The sequence below is a fragment of the Lissotriton vulgaris genome, chromosome 6 (genome assembly GCF_964263255.1).
Source record: "Lissotriton vulgaris chromosome 6, aLisVul1.2, whole genome shotgun sequence".
NCBI classification, from domain to species: Eukaryota; Metazoa; Chordata; class Amphibia; order Caudata; family Salamandridae; genus Lissotriton; species Lissotriton vulgaris.
Window position 1 is genome coordinate 1118358578 of NC_141694.1, and position 17579 is coordinate 1118376156.

The 17579-nt window shown below is 49.4% G+C and overlaps 1 protein-coding gene across 1 annotated transcript in view; it reads right to left on the reverse strand.

Annotated features, from left to right (window-relative positions):
• Nucleotides 1–17579, reverse strand: part of LOC147708518 (kinesin-like protein KIF28) — a 685351-nt gene that overhangs the window by 364895 nt on the left and 302877 nt on the right. The window contains exon 12 of the mRNA XM_086927203.1: nucleotides 5687–5810. Within this exon, the coding sequence (XP_086783329.1) occupies nucleotides 5687–5810 (124 nt within the window). The remainder of the gene's footprint in view (nucleotides 1–5686; nucleotides 5811–17579) is intronic.

Below are 17579 nucleotides of genomic sequence, written 5' to 3' on the forward strand. Positions count from 1 at the left end.
TGCTTGCCATTGCTACCACTGAGAGTCAATTGCTGAAAGGATTGTACTAGGCCTAGTTTGCAGAGGCATAGTAGGACAAGCCCTGGACAGTAGAGGCAAATGCCCCAAGCCCACACAGCTGCAGCCAGTAGCCCCTGTCTGCCCTTTGGCCCCATGAATGGGGTCTAATATAGCCAACGCCAGTAAAGTCTCTGCAGTATATAGAAACATATAATTTTGTCAACAGACAACAGTCACTACTGTAGCTGCTTGAAACTGTACTTGCTGCAGTCCACTTAATATGTTTGTGGGGCTCCCAGGAACAAGTTGCAGTAGTAGTGTATGTGCGTACCCACACTGAGTCTTGCAATAGTTGTCCCATCCTGTTCCTCCAGGTGGTAAGGCCACATCATGACCAGTACCTGGCTGTAATATAAACGTACACTGAAGATTTGATTAAAATATTTATCTAATAACATATGTTCATCAAATGTTAAACCCAAATATTTTACTGATTGATAAACATTCAGAGCCACTCAAGTGTCTCCCATGCACTTTTATACCTTCATGAAATCTATATTCAGATGCACTCTGTTTACCTGGATTTTACCACTCAATGAGATAACTGAGAGCCACCCATACTAATATAATAAAGAGAGAGCCCAAACCTTTGAGGCGGGTAATCTCAGGAACCACATCACCAATCACAACACCCAATACAGCGTTGGAAAGGGCAGTTGCAGCAGAAGGACATAGGCTATGCAGACGCCTACCATATACATTTAAAAGGTAAAAGAACCGTGCCAGCAAAGTAGTCCCTTTTGGGCGTGTCTGCGTTGTGCTGTGGGCGTGTGCTGGGGGTGTGACAACCGCTGGGGGCGTGTGATACGTTCCGCCCTTCATGCCATGTCTCATACCGTGTGCTAATCCCACCCTGCTCCCTTTAAATGCCCCTGCATCCCATAATCATAACCCACCCTTACTCCTTAAAATATCCCAACACCCTTTAACACTAGCCCATCTTAACCCAATAAATATACCCTGTACCCCAAAACCCAAACCTATCCCTAAACCCTTAAAATACCCCTGTACCCCAAAACCCAAACCTAGCCCTGAACCCTATAAATACCCCTGTACCTCAAAACCCAAACCTACCCCTGAACCCTAAAAATACCCCTGTACCCCAAAACCTAAACCTAGCCCTGAACCCTAAAATACCACTGTACCCCAAAACCCAAACCTACCCCTGAACCCTAAAATTCCCCTGTACCCCAAAACCCAAACCTAGCCCTGAACCCTTCAAATACCCCTGTACCCCAAAAACCAAACTTACCCCTGAACCCTAAAAATACCCCTGTACCCCAAACCCCAAACCTAGCCCTGAACCCTAAAAATAACCCTGTACCCCAAAACCCAAACCTAGCCCTGAACCCTAAATATACCCCTGTACCCTAAAACCCAACCCACCTACCCCAGAACCCTTAAAATACCCCTGTACCCCAAAACCCAAACCTATCCCTGAACCCTAAAAATACCCCTATACCCCAAAACCCAAACCTAGCCCTAAACCCTAAAACTACCCCGTACCCCATAACCCAAAACTATATCTGAACCCTTAAAATACCCAAACACCCCAAAACATATACCTCAGTACCCCAAAACATATACCCCTATACCCATACTTACCTTATCCAAACATAAAAAAACATGCTTTTACCATTCATGCATTTACAACGAATTTCGTTGTAAATGTATGCGTGGTAAAAGCATATAAAATGTAATGCCATGCGTTATAATGGCATTGCGGAGTCATGGTACTTTCGTAATGAAAGTATGCGGAGTGATGGTATGCGGAAAGAAAGTTACAGAATAATGGGTGTTTACCCTCCCCCGGTAAGTACATTGGTGGCACGGCGGCCCACATCTCCAGCAACATACTCATATTTTTTTCACCACCCATTTGAAAAATGCACAGGTCTCTCTCATTGATGGCCAGCACCGACATACACTTTTAGACACAGCTTCCGCCACAAGTTCTAGAATTGCGAACTTTAGAGCTGGGGAGCTACGTTCGAATCTCGGCATCAGCTCAACATCCTGTGATTCCAGGCAAATCGCTTTGTCTCCCCGTGCCTACCACAAATGAATGTGTTCTTCTGTAATGTGAATTGTGCTCATGCCATGTTGTCGAATTCGTGCTATATAATATTGCAATGAAAAATAAAGTAGGGAAATTCGAGTTCAAACACTACTGAACGCGCACTCTTAAGTGCATCAGCAGTGCACTGTGAATCGGAGCGTTTCACAAGCCTGTCACAGATAAGAAATGCTATCAAAATGAAATCCTACTAAACAATATACTACTGGCCGGCAGCAATTCATACCCAGACAACGTCGGGACGGGCTGCTAGTCAGGTATAAGTGAGAGGACTCACATATACGTTAAAAAGTATCAGGGGGAATAGAAAGCCCTTTAGAAATCCACAAGTAGATCTCACCAGAGTTTTTGAACTGCTACCACGTATACTGTTGATACAGAAAGATCAACCACGTATACTGTTGATACATAAAGTTTTAAACCAACCCAAGGTCACCTCAGATACGGCTCCACACTGTGTAACCTCTGCAGGGGTAATCCGAGATATTTTGTATTGAATGTGGCTGATGGGTCTGGCGGTACCTATAGTGATGCCTGGACTTGATGTAATACATTCAAATTCTGATATGCAGCAACGTAGGCCCTGTTCTCTTCCCTGGTCAACATCCTGATAGCAAATCACACCCAATCCCCTGAGGTTTCAGATGGGTAACGTCTATCTTTATGATTTGTATTGCACTCCAGGGCTTAGTCAGTAGTAAAGCACATTACTGAGAACACTTTGTGAACTAACAAAGATTACAATTAAGCGGGTTGTGGATTAACATTATTGGACAAAACAACTGAAGAACAATGTTGAGATTCATTTGGCGACAGCAGGCTGTTGTGTCCATTTTACTTTTAGAGACTGCCTGAAAACATTGTCCTTGAGATGTTCCCTATCTCTGTGCCAGTAGTCAGCATTCTGATTTAAGTAGGAATAGAGTTCCAGGCTTAGGTGAAAACTATCTAGAGTGACTGTTGTTGTACTGTGAATTGTGGCACCTCCAGAAGTGTGCTGTGACTCCTGACATCTTTTGAGCCTCTCCAGCTGCTGAGCATGTCTGCTAGCTATGAAGAATTATTATCATGAATGGCTCTTATAATACACATCAACACACTAGGGTATCCCACACCTAGGAGTGTACTGAAAATTAAGAGCAGAGAGAAGGACACCCTGCTTCAGACAAGCAAAAGGGTTTCTTTGTAAGGCACTAACCAATTCTATTAGTGGCATGCTTCATCATAGAGTCTCATCCTGGTCCCTAAAACCACAGTGGGCTCAATCATATTTGAGGGAGCAATTAGGATAATATTACAACCAAGGTCTTGGGAAAAAGATAAAAATACATTGAGGAACCCAGGTATCCCGTTAATATTGGTTGTTCGAGTATATCTAAAAACCAATAGGGTGGTAAATCGGGGGTATAATGGCCCAATATTCTTCTAATTCTTACTGAATTAAAAGAGTATTGGGCCTGGGTTGTTCACAAATCTTTTATCTGTTTACCAAGACTCCGACTGCGATAATATCAGAAGAGATCCCTGACTTATGGTTTAGCCATCCTGGTTTTTAGAGACCAAGGGGCCCATTAGGATGTCGGGCGGATTGCCCCCGCCAGGTTGGCGGTGGCTACCGCCAGCCTGGCGGCGCCAATCCGCCCGACAGCCGCATTAGAATTCCCCCGCCATATTAGTATGGCGGGGGACCTCGGCGGCTGGAAAGACCGTCCACCGCTTTTCCGCCCCGGTTGCCTTGTGGCCGGGGCGGAAAATAATTAATATTGTGGCGGTGTCAATTAGACACCCCCAGCCATATTACAATGGGCTTGTGTAGATGCGCCACGGAAAGGCATGCGGTCTTCACTCTGGGGGCCTCCTGTGGGCCCCCAAAGGGGAGTAGAGGTGGGGTCTGCACACGGGGGTGTACCTGTGGTACCCCCCTTCATTTCCATAAACAAAGCGGCAGGCACCGCGCAGTGCCTGCCGCTTTGTTTATGCAAATTCATTAAGGCATATATAGCATTGTGGCGGGCGGTGCAGAGAGCACCGCCCGCCACAATGCCTTTAAATGCAGGATGTGCCAGCCACTGTGGCGGGCACATCCTAATACCCCCCACAGGACCCCCGCCCTAATGGCGGGCGGTCCCGAATTCCGACAGGATGGTGGGCGAACAAAGTCCGCCCGTCATCCTAATGAGCCCCCAGGATGAGACCCGAGGATGAAGCATGCCACTAATACGATGGGTGAGGGTCTAACAAAGAAAACCTGTTGGTTGTCTGAATCAAGATGTACCTCTCTGTGTACTCAATTTTGAATATACTTTTGGGTGTGGGATACCCTTGTGTGTTATAGTTTTATTTTGGGAGACTGTCTCCTTATCCATTAAAATTTCTCTTCCCCATTCACCATGTTGTGAACTTATACTAGACAGACAGTTTTTTATTGTATTCTGATTGAGTGGAAGTCAAAGAGGATTAGGGCAATGTGATTAAATTGATGCTTGGAGTGAACAAGTATTGCTGCTGATTACCTTGCAACTTTCAGTGGGAACATGGAAGATTGATCGCACCTACAAGAATTTTCCACTGTTGTAAGCCCAATTTGCATTTTCAAACTTCCTCTAACCCTAATTCTGAGAATGAGTATGTGGCATTGACTAGTGTTTTATACTGCATCTAAGTAACACATAGGCGTGCAAAAAATCTCATCTGAACACTGACCAGTAGGTTGTGAGGCGGTCATATAGCATATCAATAGTGCTCTATTTAGGGCTACCAGAATACCTCCTATCTCGCTTACAGTCTGTCCAAAACTCCGCTGCAAGGGCCATTTTCGGTTTAAGCCGCAGATCTCATACCTCGTCCCTCCTTGAGGCACTCCACTGGCTTCCGGTAAGGAAACGTATCATCTTCAAGACTTTGACCTTGACCTTTAAGTCCTTACATGGTACCGGTGCAGTTTACCTCAGGAAACATGTTCAGTTCTACCATCCCACAAGATCGCTCCGTTCAGCCACACAAGCCCTTGCTGTCATTCCATCTGTAAAGCACTCACGCATTGGAGGTCGCTCTTACAGAGCCTGTGCCCCGCAGCTTTGGAACAAGCTCCCCCTCTCGCTGAGGAAAGCTGACAACCTCCTGTCTTTCAGGAAAGGCCTAAAGACCTGGCTTTTCAGCCTCTAGTGCGCCTGTTCTCCGCTCAACGCTTCTCCACAGATCTACACAGCGCCGGGACACTCTGCTTGAGTAGCCGCGCGCTATACAAACCACATATTAACATAACATAACATAACAATAGAGGGAAAGCAATACATGCCTTGTTTATGATGAATCACTAAACTACTCCTGTGGCTGAATAACGCAATGTGTAGTGGTGAGAAAGAAACAAAGAAAGAAATATACCTACTTTACATGCCAGAGTGTACCACTACTGCCACAAACAATCATCTACTTACGGTAGTGCAAATTTGTTCAAGGAGTGTGCTAGATTACAATTGTCAATTGTGAACACTGCAACTCTATGAACCACTGTCACAATGGCCCACTCAGTACTTTTCAAATACTTACCAGGTGCTGAAGTTTGGTTTTTATAATGATGGGCACACCATTGACGACTACTTTAGATTTGCCACAGGGAATGGCTGTAACTTTGTTTTCCACATTTATGAAAGCAGCATGCTTGTCCGAAATGCTGAAAGAACAAACAAATTATGGATAGAATGAAGAGAGGTTAATTTACCAAAATAGCAGGTGCAGTGGAAGTGAAATCACACACTCACCATGTAATGCACAAAGACTACACTGGGTTGACCCCTTTTTTAACACTTTGCCTCTCAACAACCTTCTATTTGCTCCTGAGTACCTTGGTCAATGGCAAAGATTGGAGAATACAGAAAGTAAACCTAGCATCTAGTAAAGGTGAGCGAGCCACTGAAAGCTTGATCCAGACTCTGCCTGCAGTAAATATCTACACCACCTATAAAGGGAACACATGACAGCTGACTTGCCTCTAAGTTCACCAATGGCATTGTCAGGAGAGCAGAAATGCTTTCTAGTTAATGTTTCAAAATTATCACTTTTAATAAGTACTTTATAATGCAGTGATATGATCTGAAGTGCTGAAGCACACCCACATGGTAAAGTGTACACTTTATTTACATTTTCAAGTGCCTTCATTATATTTTAACATAATTTTTGTTGCATGACTTGCATGCCAAATATTTTCAGTGCTTGGATCATGCACAGGCTCTTATGGACTCAGCAGATCCTTGACTCTGCTCTCCTTGCTAATTTTTTTGCTCGCCCACCTCTAGTATCTAGAGATGTTAAACATATGCTCCCGCCACTGATATCATGACCATGGAGAACTGGAGTAGAAAGAGGAGTTTCAGGGGTAGCAAAGGTCAAGCCATGGAAGATAAAAATGTTCTTCCCGTACATGCAATTGTCTTCAGTTAAACCTGTGTTTGAATACCTAGACTGTGTAAGCTATTGTTGTAGCAATGAGAATTTGTTCTGATAATATTGATTATTAGGTACAGTTCTTTTTACTGTTCCATCTAAGATAACTGTCTAAAGAGGCTTGAGATAATATACTTGTTTTTGATGACTAATCATATTTTTGGTTTTATCGCTTCTATTCATTGTCAGAACATTGTTATTTCCAATTAATTGAAATTACTAGTACAATTCAAAGTCATGAATTTCAAATCCTGGTGAAAGTTAACGGATAATCTATTGTTACCCACCAAAACATGATGTTTTCATTTGTCCATAGTGGCTTGGCTTTATGGCAACTGAAGTAGTGCTTGACTGTCTTCTGTCTTCTTTTCAAGATTAACATTTTCCATTAGCACTGTGTTTTTTATTTTCTTGGATTATTTCATAATTTTCCATTTCAGGTTTTTCTTTTCCCATGGGTTACTGTTAGCCCTGGCATCCTTGGCTTGAATTCGCCTGCCTTTTTGCCTCTACCTCCTGTATTTTCGACTGTGTGCTGGACTTTGTCTTTGTTGACTTAGTTACTGTGGGCAATTTACCACTGGTGATCAATGTTAAAGTGAATGCTCCCTGTATAAATTGTGATTATGATTGGTGATCCATGATTGGCATATTTGATTTACTGGCAAGTCTCTAGTGTCTCAGGCCTGCCACTGCAGTGTCTGTGAGTGCAGTTTTAAACTGCCAGGTCTATCTGGCAACTGCAACCACTTGCCAGGCCGAAAGCTTCCCCTCTATTGTATGTCAGGCACCCCTACGTTAGGCACTAGGAAGTAGGGTGCAGTGTATGTGAAATGTAAGACATATACTGGTGTGTTCCACATGTCCTGATAGTAAAAAACTGCCAATTTCGTTTTTCACATTTGCAAGGGCTAGCTCTCCCATAGGCTATCATTGGAGCTGCCTTGTAAAATTTTACAAGTGTAACTTTCACTTGGGACCAGCTAGAGATTTGGAGTTTGGGCTCTCTGAGCTCAGAATTTAAAAACACATCTAAAGAGGGTTTTTAAATTGTGCTTTTGAAAATGCCACTTTTAGAAAGTGCTGCGTCAAGAAATGAAGGATGGAATGTGTTAGACCTGGCACCATTGGTGTGGGTCTCCATTCCATTTTTGCTGTTGCCTCATGTATTTTGGCTGGTGTTAGATGCTTTGGGCACTGTGCCACTGCTATCCAGTGCCACAGTGCAAGTGCTCCCTATTGTAAATTGGTATATTAATCAGTGGTTCCATGTTTGGCTATTTGGTTTACTTGTCAGACCCTAGTACAGTGCACTGAGTGTGCCCAGGGCGTGTAAATCAAAATGCTGCTGGTGGGCCTGCAGCATTGGTTATGCCACCCACAGAAGCAGCCTTGTAAAATGTGTCTAAGGTCTGCCATTGCAGAGCCTGTGTGCAGTCTGGTACTGTCACACTGACTGGACAAGTGCACCCACTTGTCAGTCCCTAAACCTTCCCTTTTCTTCATATCAGTCACCCCTAAGGTAGTCCCAAGGGCAGGGTGCATTGTAAGTATAAGGTAGGACAAGCCCTGATGTGTGTGGCATGGCCTAATAGGAAATTACAGCCATTTTAGTTTTTCACCATTGCAAGGCTACCTGTTCAGAATGGGCTGTTAGATTATTACATGTTTATAATCCTAACTGTCTCAGAGAACTTGGTAGAAATTCAAGTTTAGTATGCCTGAACTCAGAATGATGAAATACATCTTTTAGTGAAGTTGGTTTTAACATTCTGTGTTTGCAAATACCACTTTTAGAAAGTAAGTATTTGCTTGTCTAACCTTTCAAGCCTGCCTCTGTTAGGTTGTGTATTCCTTTGTCTGGTTTTGTGAGCGACTGGGCTGGGGTATTCCAAGAGACAGGATGAGTCAGCCCAGTGGTGAATAGAGAGATCTGCATCTAGATGGGAGGGAGGAGTTGCACCTGAGCCTTGAAAGGGCTGTGCCTGCCTTCCACAATGCTGGCTCCACCTCCTGGGGAGCGGCTGATGTCTCTGCCCTGCACACTAAAAGAAGAGAAGGAGTCCGGTAAACAAAGTGCTCCAGGGCTGTACTTGCCTTCCACAATGCTGGCTCCACCTCCTGTGGGGAGTCTGATGTACCTGCCCTGCACTGTGAAAGGAAAGGAGATGTCTGGTAAACAGAGTGCTTTAGAACTGGTTTGGACTGGGCAAAGGCCCCTCTCCCCTCAGAGAACAAAGGATTTTGGGGTATACATATTGGGACCCTGATCTCATGAAATTAGATCACTTTTGGACTACAAGAAGAAACCTTTACTGAGGAGAGGAACCTGAAGAAACTGAGGAGAGACTATTCCCAAGCTGAAGTGCTGCTTGGGGGATTGGCCTGCAGTGGTTGCCTTACTGCCAAAGGAAGGAGAAAGGAACTTTGTCTACTTTGCTTTCAACTTGTGAAGGATCTCCAAGGGCTTGGAAAAGAGCTTGCCTCCTGATGAAGTCTCAGGGACAACAGACTTCACCCCAGCTCCCCAGAGTTCTTTTGGAAGTGCCTGCTGCTGTTTTGAGCCTTCTGAGGAACTGCGTGTCGCAAGGAGCTGGAAGTACAAGTACGGCGCATCGAGAAGAAGCGTGTCACCGTCACTGTGCCTGCCGTTGCAACTCTGAAGGAGGGTGTCGCCGCTGGAACTGTCGCACTGCACCGCATCGGAGAGAAGAGTGCCGCAACGAAGAAGAAGCGTGTCGTCGTCGCTGCTGCTGCCATTGCAACTCTGAAGGAGGGTGTTGCCGCTGTAGCTGTCGCATTGCACCGCATCAAGAGAAGAATCTCGCAACAAGGTCGGAGCGTGTTGCCGTCGCTGTGCCTGCCGTCGCAAATCCAAGGGAGGGTGTCGCCACTGGAACTGTCGCACTGCACCGCATTGAAGAAAATTGCGCCGCCATCGGAGCTGCTGCCGTTGCATCATGGATGTCGCTGCTGTAATTGTCGCTTCGTGTGGAAGCTTCACGCATCGTGGGAGAAGAGTGTCGCAAGTGTATCTGCTGTCGTTACATCACGGAACAAGGGTGTTGCTGCTGCAGTCCACGCATCGAACCGAGAACTTCTCGCATCCCCAAGAAGCGTGCTGCATCTGGAAGATCTTCATGTCTTTATTTCTTTGCACCTGAACTTTGCTGCATTTCCCTCGCTGCGACATTGCTTGTCTTGGAAGGGCAACGCAACCTAAGTTACATTGACGCAAAGTGTTGCATCTAGGAACTGAACTGAACTAAGCTAAATCTACCATTTTAAAGTAACAGTATTGTGTATTTTTGTTGTTTATGGTCTTGTGGTAACTCTATATGAAGTATACTTATTTTTTATATAAAACCTGTGTGGTGTCCATTTGTAGTATTGTCACTGGGTTACTGTATGTGGTCACAAATGCTTAACACACTGCCTCTGAGATAAGCCTATCTGCTCGTGCCAAGCTACCAAGGGGGTGAGCAGGGGTATTTTAGGAGTGTAACCCCTTATCCTGGCTAGAGACGTGGGTCCCTATTTGTCTTAAGTTCCTACCTGTGCCAACTAGAGACCCCCAAATGTAACAGAATGCTAAATGAATCTGCCCTGTTCGCCTCCAATGTGCCTGCACCCGGGGCCTCCATGCCCCAAAGTGCTTTGCGGCCACCGCCGGGGCTGTTTCACGCCACGAGGTGCATAAATTCATCACAGGGCTCCCGCAGCGCGGGATGCCATTTTCTGCCCTTTTCCCCACCAGCTTGCCTGCTACAAGGGGACTTCATCCCCCAACATGCTTTGCCGCCACCGCTGGATCTGTTTCCCGCCAGGAAGCGCACAAATTATTAGCCCCTGCTGCTGAAACGGTTTCCCTGATACAGTTGGATCAGTCCTCACAACCTGCTGCTAAGAGGAAAAGGAAGGTAAAGCGCAAAAACAACCTGCGACAAGAAGCTGCAAAGTCCCAAGAAAGGGCCTACCAAGGGATCTGAGTAAAAAAACCTCATCCCCAGAATTAAGAACTGCCGTCACCGGGGGAGGAGCTTCGCGGGCAACCAAGATGGCCGCGTAAGCTCGGAGCTCCGCGGACCTTCCGATCCTCCGCAACTATCCTGCCCGTAATCCTGATCCACGAGGGTGGATACTCGTTGCTGGTGGCTACCTGAGGCGAGCACCGTTTTCAGAACTCAAATCGGTGTCTCCTACGCGGAGCTACGTCGAGTGGGACTCTGTGCCAGCTCGGTGCCATTGTCTCTGCGGACTCCGCTACTACGTCTTGCTGAACTGCGGTGTGCCAGCCTGCTTTCGTCACCGGTGAAGTAAGCTGGATAGCGGTGCTAGTTGGACGACGAAGCGCACCTGGAACTGTCTCCCGTTGACGTCCCGGACACCATTCCGGGTTTCTGGGCTTGGACTTGCTTGGCATAGCCCTTTGTTCTTTGAGACCTAACATGGCGGGCAAGGGGGACCTCGACAAGCCGTCTAATAGAGGGGGGCGCAGTAAACCGCAACAACAACAGCAGAATCGGATTGAGCGCTACACTCAGCTGAAAACACCGCCTGCTACAGGTCCCTCTGCCAAGGGCATCCCACACTCGGGCTCGCCGGACGGCTCTGAGCCCACCTTGAACGACATTTTGGGAGCCATCACTAGTTTTCGGGCAGACATGCAGCAACAGCATGAAGTCCTCACACACAAGGTGGATGGCATGGCCGTTGATTTGTCCCTCATTAGAGCCGACCTGGGCAAGACTAATGACAGGGTCAAGAATCTGGACATTAAAACGGCCAGTCTCACAGAAGACGTTTCGGATATGCAAACGGAGGTCCGGAACCTGCAGAGGACGGCGGAACACTTCGCGAAGCGGCTGGATGATTTCGAAAGCCGGGCCAGGCGGCAGAACGTCCGCATTGTCGGCGTACCGGAGGGTTCGGAGGAGGCGGCGACGGACCTCCTCGTTGAGGATTTGATCAGAACACATCTTGCCCCGCCTGGCCTCAGTAACTTTTTCTCGGTGGAGCGTGCCCACCGGGTGCCGGGTGGCCCGCCGAAGACTGGCGTGGCGCCTAGACCCATCGTGGCCCGGCTGCTCAACTTTCGCGACAGGGATGCCATCCTGCAGGCCTCCAGGCGCCATGGCCCTCTTAAATTTCAGAACGCTGATGTTCATTTCTACCCGGATTTCACCAGGACAGTGCAGCGACAGCGCCAAAGCTATTCTGGGGTGAAGCGCCGGCTACGGGACCTGGGCCTTAAGTATTCTATGATGTTCCCTGCTAAGCTCCGGATCGAATACGAGGGCCGTGCCCTGTTCTTCGACTTCGCCGAGAACGTCAGTGACTGGCTGGACACTCTACCACCGCGCCGAGAAGCACAGGAGGACCACGAGGGTGGCGCGGCTGGCGGCCCGGACCCATGAGACTTGGTTCTGTAATGGGTGACTAAATGACTCTCTTGCTTGCCTCTGGGGCTATCCAATGTCGCTCTTAGTTGCCGTATTATCTTTCCTGTCAGTACATGGAGGGTGGCGGGAGGTGTTCGTGGAGAGTCCTAACTCCCCTGGGTGTCTTTTTGTAGAGTAGTTATGGGGCGACAGGCACACTGCTGGTTGGGGGGGCTTTTTAGTCACATGCAGGGGTGCAGGGTGGGGGGTGCAATTTCGCGGGGTTTGTTCCTTGTTTGTTCTATTTCTTTTTCTTCTTTAAGGCAATGGACTGTGTGTTTTGTTGAACAATGTATGATCGGGTCGAACGGAGTCGGGTGGGGCGGGTTGCTTGGGGATGGGGGGTAGGAAACTAAAAGTGCTTAGCTGGAATGTCAATGGATTAGGTGACAGGGTCAAGAGAGGGGTGGTGCTTCAGCTGATAAAAAGGAACATGCCTGATGTAGTTTTACTGCAGGAAACGCACTTGGTGGGCAACTCTTGCAGGGCCCTGAATCGCAAGGGTTATAAAATGGTCGCCCACTCTGGGTTCTCTTCGGGCTCCCGGGGGGCGGGCGTCCTTGTACGTGCGTCCCTTCCGCTTGAGATAGACGTCACCCTGCTAGATGATAGGGGGCGTTACGCAGCTGTGGCAGGGAGGTGGGAGGGGCGGTCCCTGGCCCTGTTGTCGGTTTATGTTCCCCCTGGTCTCCAGTCTAGCACCTTCCGGGACCTTGGTGGCGCCATTTTGTCTCTGCCCTCGGGCCTGCTGATCCTGGGGGGGGACTTCAATTCAGTCTGCTCTGGTACCCTGGATCGTCAGCCACCGAGAGACCTCCCGGGTTCCCAAACGTGGCTGCCGACCTTCCTTGACTCTATGGGTCTGGTGGACTGTTGGCGACTTTTACACCCGGCGCTTCGCCAGTTTTCATTCCTCTCCGGTGCCCATGGAAGTCTGTCCCGCTTGGACTATGTCCTCACCCTTGCGGCGCAATCGCCTGCCATTTCTGAGGCGCGTTTTTTGGCAAGGGGCATTTCCGACCACTCGCCGTTGTGGATCTCCTTTGACTTCGGTGTCCTTTTGTCCAGCCGCCCGGCAGCCGTAAATCCCTGGTATTTCCGCAACCACAACATGCGAGCGCTGCTGGCCAAGGCCATCGCCTTATACTTTACAGAAAATACTGGCTCAGTGGGCTCTGCGGTCACCCTTTGGGAGGCCTTTAAAACGGTGCTGCGGGGTGAGGCCTTGGCTCTCATCGCGGCGGCCAAAAGAACTCGTGATGCTGATCTCCTGCAAGTTGAGGAGGAGGTCTTGGACCTCGAGTCCCGTCTGGGGCCCGAGCCCGAACCCGCCCTCCTGCATGAACTCTCTCTGAAGCAATCGGAGTATCACGATCTTGCCACGAATGCGGCCCTGCTCTTAGCGAAGGAGCAGCAGGGCCGCATTTATGACGTCGGTGATAAGGCTGGTAAGTTGCTGGCCTGGCTGGACAGGCGGGAGATGGCGAGCCGAGTGGTTCCGGAGATCCTGTGCGAGGACGGAGTGGCGGTTACTGATCCGAGCGCCATCGCCGAGTCCTTTGCTGACTATTTCCGGGGGGTCTACACCTCCGGGTCAGACCGCTCCGAGGCCGACTCGGCTGAATTCCTCTCGGCGATAGATCTTCCTTGCCTCTCCGAGGAGGACAGGGTGGACATTGACCGGGACATCACTGCGGACGAGATCGCCTTGGCGATCCGCGCTTTGCGTACGGGTAAAGCAACCGGACCCAATGGTATACCGGTTGAACTATATAAGATCCGGCCGGACGTGATCTCTCCTCACTTGAAAGACATGTTCCTCCGTGCCCGGGAGGATGGCGTCTTCCCCCTGGACCAGCGACTGGCCACTATTGTGGTTATTCACAAGGATGGCAAGCCGCGAGATGTTTGTAGGTCCTACCGCCCTATTTCTCTCCTCAACGCCGAACCCAAGATCCTGGCCAAACTGTTGGCTAACCGATTGGTCGGGGTTATTAGCGACCTGGTGCACCCGGATCAGTCCGGTTTTATACCCCGCCGCAATACTGCCCTTAACCTGAGACGCTTGCATGGCGTTATGGCCAGAGTTCACGCCCTCACTGAACCGGCGGTGCTGGCCTCCCTTGATGCCACAATGGCTTTTGATTCCTTGGAATGGAATTATTTGTGGGCAGTCTTGACGAAACTTGGTTTTGGGCCGGGCTTCCTGGGCTGGGTGCAACTTCTTTATTCTAGCCCCCTGGCTGCTGTTACGGTGAATGGTCGTATGTCTGCTCCCTTCGCACTTCAGCGAGGCACCAGACAGGGCTGTCCCCTGTCTCCGCTCCTGTTTGCGCTGGCTCTGGAGCCCCTCGCGGCGATGTTGCGCTCGCACCCTGACTTGCATGGGATCTCCTGGTCCCCGGGCTTTGAGGACAGGGTCTCCCTGTACGCGGATGACATCCTGTTGTATCTCACCTCCCCTTGCAAGTCGCTTATCGTGGCGTGCGACGTGCTCAGGCTGTTTGGGCGTTACTCCGGCCTGATTATTAACTGGGCCAAATCCTCCCTTTACATCCTCAAGGGCGACACGCCGCGCCTTCCCAGGGGCTGTAATATCCAACTGGCGGGACAGGGCTTTAAGTACTTGGGGATTTACATTTCGCATAACCCTAAGGCAAGGTATGACCACAACTTGCTCCCCCCGCTCCACCGTTTGCGGCGGGACGTGGAGAGTTGGCGTAAGCTCCCTCTCTCGTTGCTGGGCCGGGCGGCGTTGTTTAAAATGATGTCCCTGCCCAGGTTCCTGTATGCCTTGCAGAATACTCAGGACCTTGTCCCGGCCCGCTACTTCAGGGAGGTCGAGAGTCTGCAGCGTGCCCTTCTTTGGGACGGACGACCCCGTGTCGCTGTTCGGAAGCTCACCATGCCATGGTATGATGGGGGCATTGCGCTACCGGACGTGCGGAGATATTACTGGGCCTCTCAACTTACCGCCATCAATCATGGTTTTTACGGTCCCGTGGACAACCCCGGTTATGCCATGGACCGCTGGCTTTTGCACGGAGGCAATTACTATCGCGCCCTATATTCTAGATCCTTTGAACGTAACCTCACTGGCCCGACCAAGGCGGCGGTCCATACGTGGCGGATGGTCACTAAGATACAGGGCTGGCAGGGCAGACTGACGAGATTTACCCCTCTCTTTGATTCTGACATTTTAGGCAAGCTTTGGCACACCAAGGGCTTCGAGAAGTGGGATCTCATAGGCATCTCGAGGGTTGAGGACATGCTCTCCAGGGGGGTGGTCAAGACTTTCCCGCAGCTGCAGGCGGAGTATAAATTGAGTGCTACGGAGTTTTTCCGCTACGCCCAGCTGCAGCACGCAATAACTGCCGCCATGCCGGAGGAGGGTGACATCCCCGAAAGTTCCCCCTTGGAGGACAGGGTGTTGGACGGGCATATGCCTGATAGCGCCATCTCTCTGTCCTACAAGAAACTAATCAACGTCCAGGTGGACCTCCTCCAGCGCTTGCGAGAACAGTGGGTGGCCGATGGGCTGGAACTGGACGATGAGGACTGGCAGAGTGCTGTGTCCTCCCCTAAGGAGGTAGCCATTTCCTCGCGTCTGAGATTGGTCCAGTTTAAAATCCTTCACCGAGTGTATGTCACCGGCCCCAGGCTGGTGCACATGGGCTTCTCGCCGGATGGCCTCTGCCGCCGTGGCTGCGGAGCCCTTGCCACCTTTCTTCATATACTGTGGGAGTGCCCCGTTATTGCCCCTTATTGGGAGAGGGTTCATAGAGTGATGCGGGAGGTGACTGGAGTGGAGTTGGCGGCGGAGGCGCGTAGGTGCCTCTTGAATGTTTGGGAGCCCAATGACTATGATACGGCGCAGACCCGGTGGGCCACACTGGGCAATATGGTCGCTAAACGGGACATAGCGCAGAGGTGGGGTTCTAATGTGGCCCCCCTGGTGGTACAATGGAAGGCCAACATGGACTGGTGTATGTTGCGCGAAAAGACTGTGTATACTGCCAGGGGGCGGCCTCAGACGTGGAACAAGGTATGGGGTGCCTGGAATGCCTATAGAGGGGACTTGTGTTTACCACCTGCACCGTTGCCACGAGATGAACGCTTGTCACCATAGACGTTGACGACAGCTATGTTACTCTTGTACTGATTCTCCTGCTCTTCCTTCCCCCCCCCCTGCTTTTGCTACATTCTGTCTCAGTTCTTTCTACTACTTCTCCAGCTCCTTCCGCCTCCTACCGACTAGTGGTCTTCTTCATTTCCATTGCCTTTTTCGCGCCCTTGGGCGCTTGTTTAAGTTTTGTTTAAAAAACAATAAAACAACCTGCATTGTCCTGAAATGAATCGCTAGGCACTATGACCGTTCTATACTATGCTGCCTTGCCTCCGGGATGTTGGGCTGAATAGCTGTGTGCTTTTTACAATAAAGGTTTTAAAAAATTAAAAAAAAAAAAAAAAGAACTGCCGTCACCCAAAACCTTGGCTTTGACTGGAATCAGTTGGAAGAACTGGTTAAGGCTCTGCTTGGCCCACTCTTTGGTAGACTTGAGAAAATTGAGGAGAAACTGGATAACAGTATTAGAAAGCAAAACAACCACGGCCCCTCCATCACCCCCAAGGCCTGGAGGCACCCCCAGCGGGCAATCAGAGCAGGCTGAAGCGCCATCTTTGCCCTTTCTCCAGTCTCTCCATTAACCCTGGGTAGTGAACTCCGCTCCGCTCGCGGAGTTTCCCGCACTCCGTGTTACGAGGAGCTCGCGAAGTTCCGAAAAACTCCACTTCGCGCAGCGGAGTGGAGTTTTTTTCCTCGCTCGTGTTCACCACATCAAGTTGGCGAACGAGGAAAATCCACCTCCCATGAGATTTTTCCTCATTCGCGATTGCCAACATCAAGTTGGCGAGCGGGAGCATGGAAAATAAACCTCCCGGCGAGATTTTTCAATGCGGTGGGGTAAGTTTTTTCATTGCGATTGATGAGAAACTGCCTGTTTGCGTTGATAAAGCTGCTGCTCGAGTAAAAATCTACTCGAGATGCAGAAAAGGTAAGCTTGTGCTGTGCATGGTGCTGTTCGCAATGATTGCACAGTGCAGACAAGTATCCGGCCCCGTGCAATCACCACGAATGGCATTTTTGAACTGTGCTCTGCCGCTCGTGGAGCTCCGCATAGTGCGACAGAGGTTTTTTTTGCACTTCGCGTAGTTCAACTCCGCGAACTCCGCCCAGGGTTACTCTCCATGGCGTGACTCATCCATCACCTTTATCGATCTAGAGGCAGATGGTAAATTTTAGGGCAACAAGAATTAGCACCCCCCCCTAGCATAGATCCTTATAGGGACAACAGAGGGGGCAAGGACCCGTTGAGGACACCGGGCGAACTGTAGGCAGATTAGCACAGGCCTGCGACTCCAACTCGGTAGTGGACCTTCGTCCCGCCACTTTCCCACTGGTCATGGTATTGACACGCCCCTCCCTTTAATTTAAAAATAAGAATTAAAAAAATCAAAATAGGAAGGCCAGGCCCCGGGGGAAATGAGGCCAGGGAGGG